This window comes from Pseudocercospora fijiensis (assembly GCF_000340215.1).
Source record: "Pseudocercospora fijiensis CIRAD86 unplaced genomic scaffold MYCFIscaffold_2, whole genome shotgun sequence".
In the NCBI taxonomy this organism is placed as follows: Eukaryota; Fungi; Ascomycota; class Dothideomycetes; order Mycosphaerellales; family Mycosphaerellaceae; genus Pseudocercospora; species Pseudocercospora fijiensis.
The window spans coordinates 3,167,177-3,185,923 of record NW_006921533.1 but is presented as its reverse complement, the minus strand read 5'-3'; the positions used below and the strand labels follow the sequence as shown (position 1 = coordinate 3,185,923).

General features: G+C 45.4%; 3 protein-coding genes across 3 annotated transcripts; 1 reads left to right on the top strand and 2 right to left on the bottom strand.

Moving 5' to 3' along the window:
- Window positions 1–457: 457 nt before the first annotated feature.
- On the bottom strand, window positions 458–11,226 carry MYCFIDRAFT_171805 (uncharacterized protein; the record flags this gene model as incomplete). Its single annotated transcript, XM_007925215.1, has 10 exons — window positions 458–476; window positions 502–1,058; window positions 1,115–1,214; window positions 1,286–1,543; window positions 1,574–1,623; window positions 1,647–1,770; window positions 1,799–1,974; window positions 2,013–2,122; window positions 2,169–2,208; window positions 11,194–11,226. The coding sequence occupies 10 exons, from the start codon at window positions 11,224–11,226 to the stop codon at window positions 458–460; spliced, it is 1,467 nt and encodes a 488-aa protein (XP_007923406.1).
- Window positions 11,227–16,496: 5,270 nt separating this feature from the next.
- Window positions 16,497–16,742, top strand: MYCFIDRAFT_8906 (uncharacterized protein; the record flags this gene model as incomplete). The annotated part of the gene is made up of 1 exon (XM_007924114.1): window positions 16,497–16,742. A coding segment is annotated over one exon (246 nt), but the record flags the coding sequence as incomplete, so codon positions are not given.
- Window positions 16,743–18,510: 1,768 nt separating this feature from the next.
- On the bottom strand, window positions 18,511–18,725 carry MYCFIDRAFT_171803 (uncharacterized protein; the record flags this gene model as incomplete). Its single annotated transcript, XM_007925214.1, has 2 exons — window positions 18,511–18,566; window positions 18,608–18,725. The coding sequence occupies 2 exons, from the start codon at window positions 18,723–18,725 to the stop codon at window positions 18,511–18,513; spliced, it is 174 nt and encodes a 57-aa protein (XP_007923405.1).
- Between the last annotated feature and the right edge of the window lie 22 nt (window positions 18,726–18,747).

Below are 18,747 nucleotides of genomic sequence, written 5' to 3'. Positions count from 1 at the left end.
CCTCCCCGCGATCCAGCGGCTCTTCTCGTCATCATGAGCGGATAGCTTCCCATCATCAGCGATCTGGGCCCAATCTGAAATGAAAGCCATGGAGGCCTGGATATCTTTCATGGGTCACGCGAGATGCAGCGTCCGTGATTTGGCCTAAGTTGGGGCTTTTCTTTCAGCGAATACGGCTCAAAATATAGTTCCCTTGTCATCAAAATCGCCAAAGAAAGGCAGAAGGTCAAGACGAAAGATATTATGCAATGGAGGCTGCGTAGATTGCTGGGCAATGCAACACCCGCTGCCTTGCGCGCTCTCCCAACTCCACCAAGCCACAACTGGCACTGCGATCTCCCAACTATAGCTTCTTCTGAAACCTTCCGCCGGGATCGGTCGAGTAGTGATCAAGTCCTCCGCGTCGCTGCTGCTTGAAATCCATGCTCCATACCACGACATTTGCAATCAGAGCCGATCATACGTTCAGTGGAAGGCTCGTCGCTTCAGTAAACCCAGCACTCAGGAAGTGGGTCCCGAGCTTCGTTCATGTCTGTGTGGAGGAAAAACGAAATCATTTTCAACTTATGCTTTCCCTGCCGCAGCCGATTTGCAGCCTGAGCGAGGTCGCCCAACGTGAAACCACCACGAGCACTCCTCAGGTCCCTTTCACTGTAAGTTCTGCGACGACGATTCCGGACCCAAATTTTACCGCGAATGACTGGGGGCGAAGACACCTGCATTTTGCGCCAGGATTCCTCCCCATAGCCAATCTGGCACTTTGGGTCTAGGTATAGGCTGACGGAGGAGGTATAAGGAGCGTCGACAGCCCAACTGGTGCCGCTGGTAAAGATGTACAAAGAGCGAATGTGCGGCGGTCTGAGGTCGTCCGGGAGTAGCTCCAGGTCGGCGCCATTCGATGGACTGAGAAAAGCCTGCTTCTTGAGCGCGCTGGATCCTTGCACGGTGTAGCGTATGTTCGGACAGACACGCTGGACTATCAACAGGTCTCGTGGCGAGAGATCGCTTAGTATCTGCTCAGCGAGCTCGGTGATGCCAAACACGCGAGTGGCGGCGCTCTGGCTGTTGTTAGTTCTTGCAGTGCAGCTACAGAAGAGAAAGAAGCAAGACTCACTAGTGGCGGTGGTTCCATGTTGCCATCATTTCTCGGTGGCATGATGAAGCGATTCGAGGGTTCGATGCTGAAGTTTTGTTGTTGATGTGGCGAAGCAATACTCGAAAGGAAGAAGAAGAAGAAGAAGAAGAAGAAGAAGAAGCCGAAGTCGCGGCCCGAGAAAATTGCCACGTGTGCGCCAAGCATGTGACGCCAAGAATGTGAGAGTGAATGAGGAAGGCAGAGCACCAAATCATGAACATCACGAAGCACGTCACAAGACAAATGGCAGGTGCACGCCAAGAATGTGAGGGTGAGTTTGGAAGGCACAGCACCAAATCATGAACATCATTAACTACGTCTACAGTCAGAACCCAATCCATCGAGAAGTTTGAAAGCAGAACTACGCTACTCTCGGGCTCTCTGCTGCCCGCATATCCCCCCGATGTCCTTGGCGCAGTCGAAACAGACTTCCGACACTCGCTCCTATTGAATCTAATTTCAACTGAAGCCTCGTTGGCATCGAATGTCTGCAGATGAGACGCCTTCACACGTCGCGCTTTCCATCCCGCCAGCCACAAGTGGTGGTGATGGAACTTGCATGGCTCACCATGACAGTTTTCTGTGAAAGCTCGCGCAGGGAAGGCACATTAGCGACCGAAAGATCAATGCTGTCTCTTATTGGTTGTGCTGGAAAATGCAGACGCGTTGCTGAGGAGGAGATCGCGTGGTGGTAACTCGTTCAGAATTGCCTCTGCCAATTCAGTGATAGCGAACATGCGAGAGGGGGCGTTGAGCTGTGAGGCGGCAATCAGAAATGTTGAATGCTGCTCCACATTGACACACTGGCTGCGATCGACTGTCACGATTGCTCCCCAGAGCTGAACCCAGAGACGACATCGCACCGGACAGGGTTCACATCTCGATCACATCGAGTATGTCGAAGAACAAAAGGCACGTTCAAAGATCGACAAGAAAGTGAAGCCAAGCGCCTAGCGAGCGCGTATACAAACAAAAAAGTGGGGTGGACTCGAGAAGTGAAGCAAAAAAGCTGAAGCCTATCTCCGGTTCAGACCCTTGCTGACTGAGCGTAAGGAAGTGTAGTAGGTGTGGGTCTTCTGCCTGCCTTCCACTACTATACTCCTTCTACTACTACTACTACTACTACCAATCTATATCGGACTACTACGCGACCGGACCTACACCACCATACTAACCTCCTTGCGCTAGTAAGGGTCTAAGGACAAATGTCGCAAAGCTGTAGAGGCAGTCCTTATAAAAATACTAGGTCATTAACTAGCGTAAAATCTCGTAATTTAGCACTCGCATCTTATTGTCCCGTCAATTCTAAGTTATTCTATGTATATAGTATTTAAATGCAACGCGTAGTTGTTAAGAAAATAAGTGATATTTAATATAGGTAGCTATAGGTATACGACGGGTTAGTGCAGTGTCTAACTACCTAATATCTAATACACGAAATATACACATCTAAGACTAGGAGATTGTAGAGCGACTATTTCTAAATACTGTTTGTATAGACTACGTATATCCCTAATACCTGCCTGCTAAATACTAGCCCTCGAGTAAAGCTAACTTGTTTACTAGAATTGAGACCTTCGAATATCGATAAGCGACAATGCGGAGGTTGTAGAGCGGCTATTTCTAGATTACCTTAATGCGAGCGATATATGCGTAGAGCGTAGTATTGTTATATTATGTCTAAGTAGCGGAGGCTATTTAGCTAGCTTAAATCTATCGACAAAAGCTAGTACTATAGGCTAGTATTATAGACCAGCATTATAGGCTAGCACTATAGGCCAGCACTATAGGCTATCGTGGATTATGCTTATCGCTGATTGCGCTCCGTTCTGCGCTAAGTAGTAGAAGATTCTCGTATACGGCTTCCTATAGGTTGTCGTTTATCGCGCTAATTAATATCGTATATGCCGCATTAATCGATCTCGTATTTATAGAGGTGCTGCTGCTACTACTACTACTGCTACTACTACTACTACTACATATTGACGAAGTCTTATCGGCGTTGCGACTAATCGTGCTATCTTTATATATAAATCGTGAGTCGTAAACCAAGCGCTTTATACTTCCTTAGTTAAGTGGGTCCAACTAACAAAGCCTTGCCGCTTTAAGCTACAGGTATAACAGTAGTACGGACGCCCGTTCTTCTGCCTGTATTTAGCACTCGTACTGCCGCTAGCGCTCGCATCTAACACTCGTATCTAATACTCGCATCTAGTACTCGCACTGCCGCTAACACTCGCGTCTAGTACTATTATTGCCGCTAATATATCTAACTCTGACTCTAACCTACCTAACGCGCTATCCGGTCTAGCGCCGCTATACCTCGACCCTAACCTCTTATCCGAGCCGCTGTCTAAAATGAACTTAGACTCCGATTAGTAGGCGGAGATACAAGCTACGCTTAATATAGACCTTGCCCTTTAGTAGAACGAGCGCAATAAGCGCAATAAAGACGAAGCGCGTCGAGAGGCATTGTTATAAGCGGTCGCTAATAAGGACATATACGAGCTAGAGGCGTATAAGTAGGATAAGATAAGCGATAATAATGTCGTATTAGAAGAGGCGGAAGAGGCTCCTATTAAGGAAGATAAGGCTATCAATCCATTTAGCGATAACGATAACGAGGATAGCGATAATAGTAATAAGTAGGCGGATAATAAACGAGCGGAAGATACTAGCGGTATAGTAGCTCTACGCCGCTAGACTCGATAGCAGGCGAGACTAGCCGCCGCCGCCGCCGTAGGTCTTTAGCAAGGCGGAGATCGCGGCAATCGGACGACTCGAGGCACTTAGCGTATCCGTAGCTATCGTCGTACCCGCGAGCAGAAGTATACTAATATCTTCGGAGAGATAAAGCGCGCTAGGTTGCCGCTAAAGCAGTAGATAATAATGTTTAATAGGTATAGCGAGAAGCTAAACAAGACCTATCGCAACTATATTCGCTAGTCTATAGCTGCACTAAAACATAAGCATATCGTCTTAGCTCGGGTTATTCGTAATAAGCTAAAGAAGCTTATTAGCAAGCGATTCTTTAACTAGTACAAGCTAGAGGATTCGATATAGGAGGTTGACTTGCGGGAGATATACGGTATTATCGAAGAGGTAGCGCTAACCTAGGTTGACCTTCTACGTAAGCTGCTTCTAAACAAGAAGGTCTCGATCGATAAGGAAGATGTATAGCTTCTATACAAGTAGGATCGCCTCCGTAAGCGTATCGCGGTAATAATATAGATAGCTGTTCGTTCGATCTCGCTAAAGAAGGCGTCCGTATTTAGTAAGCAATTCGGCCTATATTTAGTTACTAGCGGTATGCTATACTATATTATTAGTATTATTAACAATATAGGCTTATCTAGCGCCGCTCGTACGATCTAGGTGCTAATGCGGAAGACTAAGGCGGTTTAGGACTAGCGCGTTATTGTAATAGCTCGTAATAAGCGGAGTTTCTCGGTATACGACAATCTCGTAAAGTAGAAGAATCGCAAGGGTATCTAGAAACAAGGCGATCGCACGGAGATACTAAACATAACTACATTATATATTGGCATTAATAAGCGCATCCTAGAAGAAGGTCTAACTAAGGATATGCTAAATCTAGACCTATAGCTTAGCTATAAGCATATACTAGACAACCTTGCCGATAATGCGAAGGATAGGACTCGTAAATACCTCTCGCTATATTATATAGACTAGGCATTAGGTGTTATATTCGGACCGGAGCTAAAGGCGGTATTCGAGAACTACGACTTCGACGAACGATACCGTTCTATCGCAATACGTAATATTGATACAGCTATTAGGCTTAGTACTTAGTACGTCTAGCAAGGCACTAATATTGAGCGCTTTGTATAGCTAGAGATAGATATAATGGATCCGGAAGATGCTAACGATCTAGTGCTAATAAAGCTATCGATGAATAACGAGGTATTAATTACCGGATCTAAGGAGGTACTAAAGGACATCTTCCTTAACAATATATAGCTCAATAAGGATAAGGACTTCGGCAATCCAGATCCTGTTCGAGATAGGAAGAGTCGTCTATATCCAATCGTTAGAGACTAGATAATATGCGCTCGCTTTAACAGTTATTAATTAGAGGGTGTTAAGTTAGAGCGTCCGTACGATCGATACGACTAGGGCGTTATTGTGCCTAGTTAGTTGCATATCTGTATAAATAAGGCATTCGGCATTATTAAGACCCATTTCGATAAGAACTCCGAAGAAGCGCGGCTTGCTTATTGTCTAGTCGACGATGCTTTGTTCTATACGATAAAAGGCATTAGTAAAGACAACCCGAAGTACTTCCTTATCTTGAACCTGCTATATCGCATATTCCGCAGCCGCATTGTTGCCTTATTCTAGCACGAGCTAGACTTAGAGGGTTTGCTAGACTATACTAATAAATTAAAGAGCCGCATCGAGGTGTTAAAGACTACTGTTTCGAATCTAGATCTAGATTAGTATTTTCGGTTAGTTAAGAACATCTAGAAGAAGGCGTTTACTAAGGAGGCATAGTAGAACAAGTATGCTAATAAGGATAAGGTGCTTGTACAAGATACCGACTATATTACGATATACCGCTTGCTAATACAGATCGAGGAACTAATAACTATGCGTACCGCTATTCGGAAGATAGACGTCGGTTATCTTAAGCGGATAGTCGACTACCTAATCGTTCTATTCCTTAGTACCAACCAGACCAATTACGCTAAGCATATACTAGAATTCCGATAGTTGCTATAACAGGATTATATATTAGGGTACTCGTTAATAGCTATATCTGTCGTCAATCTATCTAGCAAGAGAGGCAAGGGCATCGCTATAGATAAGGAAATTGAGCTTATTAACAACGACCTTACGCTAGACCTGAACCACTTTAGCAACTCGACCTATAATATAGCCGCTATCGCTCGCAAGAAGGCTAGAAACCGACGTGCTGCTCGTGCCCTAAAGAAGATATTTACGTCCGCGATTAGCGTAGAAGGCACCAATTACTATACCAACAAGAACGCCGTAACTAATATAATAAGCATAGTAGACAAGCTATTCCGAGATAGGCTTGCGGAGCGACAGCCGGTTAGTAATAATATCGATAAGGATAACCGTGCCCTCTTAGATAATATCTAGCAGATAGGGATCTAGAAACTAGTACTAGCAATTAAGGCTCTAAACGAAGCACACCGTATGCGCTCGCTATGCGTAATACTTAGTACAAGCGAGGCAGCTAGTAATAGTATAGATAGTATCGATAGCGTAGATGCTCGTAGGTATAGCGGAGATTACGGGCTACTTAGTGCTAGCGCTATTGACCGGGCAGACGAGCTATACATAAATGCTAATAGCTTTGCTTAGCTAGGCGATGCTCTACCTCTAGTAGGATATGTCTAGGCCTTAGGCGGAGATAGCAATAGCAATAGTAGTAGCAGTAGTAGTAGCAATAACGGTGATATTAATAGTAGCAATCTCGGCTTCTTTACTATAGCTAGCGCTATGCTATATAACGTAGCACTCGCGAATTCAGATATCCTTTAGTCTAATAACGCCGCGCGTAACCTAGTTCGCGATATAGCACCTAGCGATAACGAGAACGACCTAACAATTATCTATAGCGCTATCTAAGAGACCGCCGCTGCTACTAGCTATTTCGATTATGCCGACTTCTAGGATCTAGACTTAGATAAAGACGAAGCTCTTGCTACGGCGTTAGCAATAGAATAGGGTTTGTAGAGGATACAATTAGAAAATTCGCATCGAATACTATACTAGAAGGACGACGTTAGAACAATAGACAGCGAGTATAGATTAGTAGATTGAGATAATGTGTCTTACTTCTAGTCTCCGTCGTTATCGTATTAATCACTTTTGCTAGCGCTAATTGCTAGAAACGCGCTTAATCGACGTATCTCGTGCTAGCTAGCCCTAGATAGCAAGTAGCTTCTCGATAAAGTTAACTAGATAGGCGTCCTTCTAGCTAGCTAGCTCTAGGAAGGTCGTAGAAAGATAGCTCTAGTAGGTTGGTAATAGCTCTAGGAAGGAAGGTCGTAGAAAGATAGTTCTTATATAGGTTCCTAGATAAGATCGCGGCTTCGGCTAGGCCGCTAGATAACCTATAGCAGGATAAGGTGCATCTAAAGAGATAGTACTAATTAGAGTTTGCTGTCTTATAGCTATCGCAGCTTGTTCCTGCTGCTATACACTGTACTCGACCTAGGGCCTATTGCGCTACTTAGGACGACGGAGCGGCCTTAGGCACAATCTATTACATGCTAGCGTCTAGTAAATAATGTCGCTCTTACCGTAAAGGAGCGGGTTAGTTAGTAAGGTAATGTATAGCCGTTATTGCTACCTATTATCGACTACGTAGCTTAACCTTACCTACGCAGATAGACCTTCGCTTTCTAACTTTAACTTCTTCTTCTTCTTCTTTACATTAACTATACTATATACCGGTATCCGCCTTACGCGTAACTAGCGACAGTGAATACCTCTACCCCTGTTAACATACTAGCTATCTGCGCATTCGCTTCGGCGTCGATATTAATAGTATCGATACCTCTTTGTCGCAAGTGGAAGTAGCTCTCTGCTGCGATTAACACTATTCCTTACTAGTTCTACGACTTGCTACCGACAGAACCGCTTAGAATTGGTCGAGGTCCCTTAACAGGTATTGTTTGTTTAGTCCTTCTTAGTCTCCGATAGGCTTTGCCGAAAGGTAACTCTCCTAGCGAGTAGGTTTAGGAATCAATCGTAGTCTTAGTATAGCTGTTCTATAGTAGCATTACTATTAGGTAATTCCGCATTAGATAGTCTTCTTGTCTATTACTATAACAGGCTTTCTATATTAGGCTCTTCTCGGGATACTATACGTATATCTAGTTAAGCTTAGTATAACGTAGCCTTTGCAAATTCGGCGATTAGGAGCGTACGATATCGGACATAGCCTCTAGGCAGCGAGCTATTAATGCTATAGTTCCGCGGTACGAATAGGCGTCCTTAAGCAAGACGTCTTTATAAGGGCACTGCTATACGACTGTAGTAAGCGCATCGACTCTACTAGACAACTGTAGTGCGTACCCCCCCTTCCCTCCGAGCGCATTAAGACTGTTATACACCTGTAGTGCGTATCCCTATCCGCGAGACCGAGCGTATTAAGACTGCTTGAAGCAGTGCGTAGCACGTATTAGGCTTCTAGGGGCATATCTTTTTAATACTGTCTTTTTAACAACTTTAGGCGCGGTTCGACTATTGTTCTCTAGGTAGCTTTAGTCGGTACCTAGTTTCTAACTCTTTAAGTTCGCTAGTGTTATACGCTTAATAATGCCTGTTCTACTTACTTCGGTGCTGTAGTTAGTAATAGAATGCGTTAATAGCTAGCGAGAGAGTAAGCTTATAGGCAATGTATGCTTCTAGTATGCTTCTTATAGTATGCTCCTAGTAGGCCCTTAAACCGCTAGTTATATTAGATCCCTATAAACGCTATTGTTCATTTCTCTGCCTTATATAGCAACTAAGGCCTCTAGTTTTAGGGAGAGGTTCAAAGGAGGGCGAGGACGTAAGAGGTCGCTTCGGCGGTTCTCGAAGAGATACTATTTATAGCGCTCGTTATATATTATCGCCCTACGCTTCTATTCTACCGTATATGTTGTAGTACCTGCTAACTAGAGCATATAGTGCAATAAGTATAGTATTCTAGTTAGTTATCGACTTCTTTATAGCTAACTCTAGCCTCTTCGCTTTAATATAACCTAAACAACCGTCGACTTCTTTATAGCGCGCTTTACTAGAAACGCGCTCAATCGACGTATCTCGTACTAGCTAGCTAGCTAGCGCGTCGTATTAATATTAGAAGGTATAGTAAGCGAGGACTTCTCGAGATAGGACATCGGTATGCCTAAGGCGACCGTCGTTATCGTATTAGACACTTTTGCTAGCGCGCTTTACTAGAAACGCGCTTAATCGACGTATCTCGTGCTAGCTAGCTAGCGGGCTAGCGCGTCGTATTGTTATTAGCAGTATCGTATTATAAAAGCTCGTAGTCTCGAGTTAGAAGGAACTAGGATTCGGATCCCGCTAAGACTCCGGTTTTAGTACGGCAAAGCGCCCGATTAGCGGGAATAGGCATCGCGACTTCTTCCTTTTACGGATCGCGACCTCTTCCTTATTATCATTCTCGAGCTAGCAACATCTCTATCTCTGCGACATTATAAGGCGATAGCGATATAGCATCCTTATTACGAGACGACTCTTTATCCTTAGACTTAGACGACTACCTTAGCGAAGAGATAAGGGCTACGGTTGTTCTAGGTACGAAGCGTAGCACTAGTATAACATAGTAGGAGATTGCAGAGATATATAATACTGCTAGAGAGCCTAGACAGCCGCCTAGGAGCTAGTATACTATAGCATAGTATATTTATCGACTTGTATAGAAGTATGCGAAGATAGATACAGAGGTAAAGGCAAGGGTAAGGGGAAAGGTAAGGGGAAAGGCAAAGGTAGCAACGAATGTTTATATTAAGGTTAAGGAACGAGAAGGAGAGCAAGAGGCTAATAAAGATTAGTCAACTAGTCGAGATTAACTAACTAGTCGAGATTAAAGGGCAGTCTAGGATGCTATTAAAGGATTCAATGCCGCAGTATAGAGGGCGATAGATACTCTATAGCATACGATCTTGCAGTAGCAGCAACAGTAGCAATAGGGCTCCTTACGAAAGGGTAAGGAACGTGCAACCTAATGTGTCTTCTCTTAGTATATCTACTCTACTACTGCGATAGCAGTAGGATAGTCTTACGCTACATTCAGTTCTCGCCTTTTGCCCTGCCTAGTTTATTAGCCTCTGCCTAGTTTATTAGCCTCCGCCTAGTTTATTAGCCTCCGCCTAGTTTATTAGCCTCCGCCTAGTTTATTAAGTATAGCATAGTCTAGCTCTATCGCTGCCTACGAGCCCGAGTTAGACTCTCTTCGAGCAGATTCTTAGGTAGAATGTCCTTACTAGCTAAGGCAAGATTCTCTCGTACTTTAATAGTTAGCGAGCGGCTGCGGCGTAGGCGGGTACTTATAGTATTACGAAGTGCAGACTTAGCGACCGATATTAGAGTGCTATATTTACCGTCTTTATCGTTCCGCTAACGGCGTAGGGTCTGCTAGGTTAGAGTGCGAGCAGATAAGGAAGCAGTACTGCCCTAAATAGGATCTCCTATACGCTTACCTATCGCCTTCTTAGTAGCTAGTTGCGACTGCGACTTCTTAGCTTTCCGATTGCCTATAACGGCCTTCTTTACTAGCGATATATTAGTATCGCGAGACTTGTTAGAGTCCTAGCGCAATTGGCGGAGGCGTTCTTGTACTGTTAGTAGTGCTAGCTAAGTAGCGGATTAATTGTTAGTAGTACTATTATCCGTCTCTGCCTCCGCTACTTGCTTACGCTCGGCCTGCTTGCGCTTCCGCTCTTTATAATACTTCTCCCACTCCTCGAAAGCCTTACGAAAGTTACGGTTAATATATATAAGGAGCTTACTAAGGCCTAGCTTGCTACGGAGGTTTTCGCCGCTAGCCTAATACTAGGTATCAAACCTAGGCGCACTATCTAGCACTTCCTATCTACTTATTCTAGTAGACGCCTCTTCCGTATCGCTAAGTACTAGATGCCGTATTACATTATAGAGCTCTTAAACATACCGGTTATCGATAAGTGTATTAGATAGGAGGTTGAAGAAGTATATATCAAACCGGCCGCTAGCTTTATTAGCCTTGCGATTAAAGAACTTCTATAGGTATAGCAGCAAGAAGGACTGCTTAGAACCCTTCTATAGTACGACTAGGGCTTTTAGTAGATATAGCGCTTCTGCATCCTATTAGAATACTAAGTTAAGATCGCGATTGTAGACTATATTGCAACAATCCTTCGGATCTAGGCTCTCTTTAGGATCCTATATACGGAGGTGTTCCTAGTATCGCTCATTTAGTATAGCGCGTAGGCAACGAGGCGTTACTATATACTAGCTATTAAACAGTAGGCGGAAGATGTCGGGGATCTTATTACGCTTTTCTATGTCACTCTTAGACTAGTTCTTGCGAGCAGAAGCGGCATTAGCAGCATTAGCTACTGCTGTTTCTTAAGCTTCTCGAGCGGCCGTACCTCTCGGCACTACGATAGTAGTATCCTTATTATCCTCGTCCTAGTCGCCTCTATTATCTTTACTAGGGATCTCTATATTGCGTAAGCCGCTTAGTCGATATAGCTAGTATGCGATAGCGCCCTACGCGAGCTGCTTATACTAGTCGGTATTAGCCGGTCTACCGTCTCGATTAATAACAGAGGCATAGTCAATACTATCTAGAACTCGCTTTGCCGCATTATCGATGTACTAAGGGAAGAAGAAGATAGTATATAATCGCTATCCTGCGCCGAGCTTGCGACTAGTACGACTAGCTCGCTGTATAGCATTATCAATATCCTTAGTAATAGGCAGCTGCTATATAATAACAAACTTAATATCGCTAATGTTAGTGCCTATAGCAATTGCTAGAGTGCTAACTATTATACGCGTCGACGACCGAGTACTAGGCTTCTTAAACTTATTATATCGGACCTCCTTATCGTAATTAGCGACGTACGTAGTGTAAAAAGCGACCACTTTGTACACATTATAGCTAGTGTTATTCTAGGTATACTTCTTAGTCGGATCTTCTTAGTCTGCTGTTATCTGAACAAGCTACTAGCGCAGAATATAAGTTAGCTTGTCGACCTTGCTACGGCTATTAATAAATACAATCGCCTTGTCGATATTCGTAGGTATAGCCTATCTATCGGTAACGGCCTTCTTTAGCAATAGATATAGCAAGTCGAAATCGCTACGGTTCTTTTGCGGGATAGTCTTAAAGATGTACGTAGTATTAATGCAGTCAATGCTCGCATAGATAACCTTAGTCTTAAATGCCTCGCGGCTATTATTACGGAAACCGCTATTCTTTAATATAAACTCTAAGGTTTCCTATAAAATGGTCGTAGAGGCACCTAGCTAAAGGGTATTAGTACGAAACAGGCTGCGAAGCGTATAGATTTAAGCAAACTCCTCGCGGAAATCCTTCTACTTATATACTAAATGTAGCTTATTAATAGTGACTAGGCCGATGCGATTACTAATCTTCTTAAACACCTCTCGTAATTCTAGAGTAGACGCTTGTTCTAGGCTATAGAAGATGTAGTAGTATTTGCTAGCAACGATATTATCGTACATCTTCGGATCCTTGCGCTTAGTCTCTATAGAGATTATATAACAACGCACTAACTCGACGCCGCTATCTCTAGTAACTATATTCTTTTGTGCGAGATTACGTATAGTCTAATCGATATCGGCCTTCTATTCTTTACTAAGGCGGTTTAATAGAATGATCTAGATATTAATGCGACTAGTTAGTATAGTATATGCCTAGTAGACTAAGCTCTTGCTACTACCGGTCTTCTCGATTATTATAATATCCGTCCCTACGAATACTAGGTTGTATAGCACCTCCTATTAGAGATCCGATAGCTTATATCCCTTACTAGGATAGAAGGCATTAAGTACCTACTATAGGCTATTCTTAATAATGTCCCGCTAGATAGGAATCGCCTCTCGCTTAAGACTAGTATCCTATACTAACATTTGAATCTCTTCTAATATAAATAGCTTGTCTAGTATATAGTTAGTCGCGGCCTAGAAGAAGGCGGTCTTCTGCTATAAATCTTCCGGAAGAGCTAGCTTCTTAGTAGACTAATTTGGCTACTAGCGGGTGTGTGCTTTACGAGATAGTAGGATTGGCATAGCGTGCTATACGCCCTGTTATAGCGGCGGCTGCTACTGCTACTGCTGCTACTACTAGCGGCGTAGGTCGTACGTATTTCCTAGACGCCCTGCTGTATTCTTGCTAGCCTGCTGCTTCTTCTTCTGTTGCTATTCCTTGCGACGGCCCTTACTAATATTAGTATTCCTACCGGTCTAAAGAAAGCTACCGCCTATATAATAGACTAGCTCTAGAGTCGCAATACGTAGAGGCGGGAGATTAGACTAATACCTGCCTAGGTTGGATTTAGCCTAGTCGTACTGTTTATAACAATAAGTGTAGAGGTAGCCGCATTTATATTCTTCGCTATCGCTACTAACTACGATATCGTCGTATTTAATGCCCTCGATCTTATCGACCTCCCCCTAAGTTAAGTCTATTAATAGATGCTAGCGCGGTAGACCTTAACGAGCAGCCGTACGTATTAACTAGCGGCGGTGCGTACGCTATCCGCGGACTATACGCTAGAGAGTCGGACCTTTAGCCTAATAGGCAAGCTAGCGCTAGCGGCGCTGTTCCTCGAAACGAATATACTCCTCGAAGCGGTCGGTAATAATAGACTCTTCTAGGTCTTAACGAAGGATAGCATTGCTATTACTAGTAGCGAGGCAGGCCTACTAAGGAACTTCCTCGGTAGCTATACTTTAAACTAGGCGATAGAGTAGGAGTGTTCTACTATTGCGCTATTTAAGGCGGAAGTAGTCTGCTATCGCGCTATGTCCGGAAATTAAGGCGAGTGTTGGAGCTATATATATATATATATGCGTATACGATATCGGAAACAGTAACGGAGATACGAGATAAGTATACGCGAAGTTACGTGTATTTAAGTAGGCGAATATAAAGCGCATAGACTAAGACAGCCGTGTTTTAGCCTATTCTACCCCGATAGGCCTAGCATATAGCAACGCGACACTTTCGCGTATAGTAAACACTTAGAGGTTGGAGAGCGGCTAATTCTAAGGGAGCGCGCATATTTCGTTTAATATAAATAGCGTTAGTTAGTGCCGCGACAAAGGCTATTCGGATACTGTTCGCATAGCGTTTGTTATAGAATAACGTTTTGTAATTTTCATTTCTACATCTTTAGAAATACACAATTCATTATATAAGCAAACATCTTTATCTATATTATACCTAGGTACGATTCTAATATTACTTTTAGTAAAAATGTGTAGTTGTTGTGCTATTTAATATATCCTATATACTATAAGGATAGAATAGCTAGATTGCGACATTTGTCCTTAGGCTCTTTACGAAGACATCTCTACTAGTACTATACTATATCGAGAAGAACCGAGATCCGATCGACGCTAAGAATAGGATAGAAGGTAGAAGGTAGAAGGTAGAAGGTAGAAGGTAGAAGGTGGTTACGACAGATGGAAGGTAGGTAATGTCTATAAGAAGAGCCTAAGAAGGAGGTAGGCTGAAGCTTCGAACCCTAAGCCTCACTTTCAAAGTAGTTAGCTACTATCCTACGAATTAGCAAAACGAAAACTCCGAAGAGTACAAGCGAAACCTTCGTATCTAATACCTATTAAGCCACGCACTAACACGGTTGACGGCTTACTGACAATGACGTTCGACCGTTAGCGGGTTTTGTACTTGTAATTGGCTGCTGGCTTTTGAACGTATATATAGGTCCCGCGTTGAGAATGACGGATAACTTGGCCTATAGAGAGTGTTGAATGGCTGTAATGTCTTTGAGGTGGTTATTTTGATTAATTCCTAGAGTTTTTGCTTTTTTAGTCCTTCTGAACTGCTTGCTGAGGTTAGCAGTGACCACGGAGACGAGGTCGATGTCGAAGCTTACCTTAGATCTGGAGTCAAGCGTTAGCAAGGGCTAGCACGAGCACGCGAAGGTGTGTGGAGCAGATCGTTGGCTTTGCTTTTGTCCCGTTTCGCTGCAGCCGTGGATCTTGTGCGAAAAGGACGTGGAACGTGGAAATTAGAATAGACTTTGTTCCAGCTGAAATGCCAAGACTCGAAGTGAAGCCAAACGGTCTTGCATCAATCTTGAGCGAGACTTACTTCATAATGCAACAGGATAGCTTGTATTGAAAACTTTGAGGGCCGACGCATGCCACCTCTGTTCATCTCTCCAGGCCAGTCTAGAAGCTGATAGCGAGGTGGTCTCCGCGCTTCCAATTCTGGTGCCGAAGCAAAGCAAGGAAAATACTACCCATCGTCACCCCATCCTCATCAACCAGCTCTTCGTGACCGATGAAAGGCAACACTTTTTCCTGTTCTCCTCGAAGTAGGTAAATTGACACTTGCTTCACAGGCGGCGATGCAAGCTGCATATCACGCCAAGAAGCGCCGAATGAAGACCCGTATCGCAATTCTTCTCTGAAATCGATTCTGGTGCCAGTGTCTCGTACCTGAATGCTGGCTTCTGCGAAGATCTGTGGCAGCACCGGCGGTAGTGCGTGGCCCTGGTCGCCCGGCTTAGGCAACAGGTGAAGGCGTTGCTCGAACTCGACAGAGCGCTGAAAAATGTCGCTAAACTTTTGACAAACACATTGACAGATGAGGAGCTCGCGAGGACCCATCTCATCCATGATCGATTCCGCGAGTTCCGTGATGGCAAATGTACGCAGGACAGCGGGCTATTAACCCTTAGCGCGTTCCTATGCATTGGAGCTATGTTGACACTTCACCGGACCGGTGGCCTCAGCTTCGATCTCGTCCGCCTCCAAGGTCAACTTGCTCGTGATTGCCTCAGTGAGCTCTGCGATTTCTGATTCATGCTCAGCAGCGCCCTGTCATCCTGTCAGTATCACTTTATACGTCTCAGTCACGCAGAGAACCTACTGCGGCACTCGCCTGAGCGTGGATAAATTCAGCCATGTTGCTGTTTGGATGTGTTTACGCGATGGAAAGGTAGAAGTCGAAGGGCAACTTTCACTTCCACAAAGATTACGAAGGCAACACCTGCGCCCCACTTGCCACAACTTCTAGTCTGATCAATGAAGTGAAGCCCGAATGTTGTCGGCATGGTGATGCGCCGCCTTATTCGCATTTGATCTGCGATGCGCTGGAGATTCTGCTAGAATCTTGGACAGATCTGTCTCCATTCAGACCCTTGCTTAAACTAGCAAGGCTGACATCATACTGGTTATCTAACCCGCCTTGCGAAGTCTCCCTCTTACGACGAATGCCTACTATATTTGTGCTGGTAAGATGTCATAACTTGCTTGGGGATGTGCATTAAAGTGCTGGGTATTGTAGTGGTCACTTTGCTGTCGGCGACGGGCATAAATCCTCGCACCTATCGGAGAAGTGCTAATCTCGTACGTAGTCTTTCTCGTGGGCCAAGATATAATGCGAGAATTGAAGGCGTCAGCGAACACTGCAACTCCTTCGATGGCGAAGGATTGGGGCCCGATTATCGAAAGTCGCACAGTCGGAGATTTGCGGATCCTTCGTTTTCAGCTCCAGACACTTCTATGAGCAACAAGCACCTCTTTCCACCGCTTTACTATATGGTCTCTGGATTCATACTCACCAGACCCAATGTCCGACTTCGATGCGCCATCCACAGAAACAGGCAGCTGTCTGTGTAAAGCTGTCAATTACACCTTGAATGGTGTTCGCTTGACCAGAGTAATTTGCGCCTGCGACAATTGTCAACGTATGAGTGGCAGCGTGTTCTCGTCAATCCGGCATTACAAGGACGCGACATTGACACTGGACTCCGGGGCCGATGTAATCAAGAAGTACGAAGATTCGAATACCAAGAGTGGTAACACGACTGAGAGGTGGTTTTGCGGGAATTGCGTGTGTCTCTCTGAGCCCAATAGATGTCGAAGGCGACTAATGCTGCAGCACAGGGGAGTCAGCTGTATGGGTATTCGCCAACCTTCAAGCTGTACATTCTGCGAGCGGGCTGTATGAACAATGAGGAGGAAAAGATGGCAAAACCGATGGCTGCCAGTTTTGCCGAGCGAGTGCCAACATGGATCGAGAGACTTGGAGTCATGGCCGACTATCCTGCGGTGGTTGCATACTTCATGTCGCTCGCGAAGAGGCCCAAGTTGCCTGGCCAGAGCGAATAAGTGCGTAGTCGCACGCGTCTTGCCCGAGTGGAGCAGCATATTATGTAATCTCTCCTGTCTGGTGGCAGTATGTATTGTCAGCGTAAGACAATCCTGTCGCTGGAGCCCAGCGATCTTACAAAGACTGGCTCCTGCTGTATCCGAAGTTAGTAGGCCGTAGAAAGGCAAGATTGTGGTGCAGCAAGAATGTCGAGAGCGGTGCACTTTACTCTCTAAAAGAATTCCCACACGCAGCACCTTGATGTCCAGCTTGCATCGTAGTGGTGTCTTGTGCCAGAAATTGCGCATGCAATTGTAGAGGTATCCAAAGCTGTGCACCGTTCTACACGCCAGTGCAATGTTCACAACAATACTCAAGCATTGCATAGCACCCAAAAGTTCCGTGAAAGATGTTCACGATCAGGATGCAGTGCGATCCCGATACGCGAGCCGAGATGACAGAACTAAGCGTCAGGCTAATTAATCACAAGGAGGATTTGCGGATGTGGTATTGTGGCTCCTGCCTGCGTGCATAAAATTGTCGCAGTCACAACAATCAGCTGCAACAGTGCGAACAAGATGCAGCCTTACCAAAGCATGGGCGCACAAAGTGAAGCACAGGACAGAAGAAGTTCCATGATGCCGTTCAAGCGTGACCAGTTGCTGTGCAAAGTCGGTTGTGTGGTGGAGGCCGCTGGATCCCTAATCAATTGTCGGAAATTGGCGTGCCGGCGAATAGACGACCGTTGTGATGGTGCTCCCAGACGAGCTAGTGGTAGCGGATTGATAGCATCGAAGAAGCCTTTCCATGCCTGTGTCTGGTTCTCCTTCGCATCTTGTTGCTGCACTTCTCGCCTCTCAAACGACGTGATCAAGGTTGGAGTTGGTTGTTGTGGTGGACTGACATCAAAGGGAGGGATATTGGGGTTGGCATTGGGCATAGCCTGTCATATGCGTCATTGCGACTAGGAATAGGTGCAAACAGGGTGGAAACAGAAGTCAATCGGGCAGATGTAATAAGGTCAGCGGAACTCGAGGCTTATACGCGACACATACATACGGCAGGACAGGGCAGCAGGATAGCGGCGGGAAGAACAGTGAGTGAGCATTCCACTTTCTTGCATCTGTTTCGCGAGACGAAGGTACGGCGAGGCGAGGCAGGGCAAGGGAGCGACGGCATACAACCAAGTCTACACCACGAAACCGCCACATTATTATTGCCAGGCGTGTGCGTGTTTGAGAGCGTCGAGTTGCGATCGCCATCGCCATCGAACATCGCCATCGAACATCGGACATCGAACATCGCACATTCACCTGCTTTGGCTGCTGGCGTCTTGGCCACCCCGGACGAGCCGGCGGCCTGGCGAGGCTTTTTGGCTTCTGGCCTGGGAACAGCGGATGTCTCGCGTCGCCGTGCAGCTCGACATCCTTTCGCCTTGACATCACCGACTTTTTGGATTCTGACCGAGACGGCGATTGCCTGACTGCCACACTCTTTAACGCTGTTACAACTACAATAATCGCCGCCCTCCTTCTGTCGCCGCGCTGCTGCGCCGCGCATTCGCTCCTTGCCGCTTGCCGCGCCTCCCTAGCGAATCCCTCCTCCACGCCCATACCACACCCATACCACACCCATACCGCTGCCCACTGCTGACACCACGTATTCGCGCCTGCGCTGCGCTGCGCACACGCCCATAGCATATACAGAGCTTCGACTCTGCTGCATCAGATACACCAGAACGGCCACT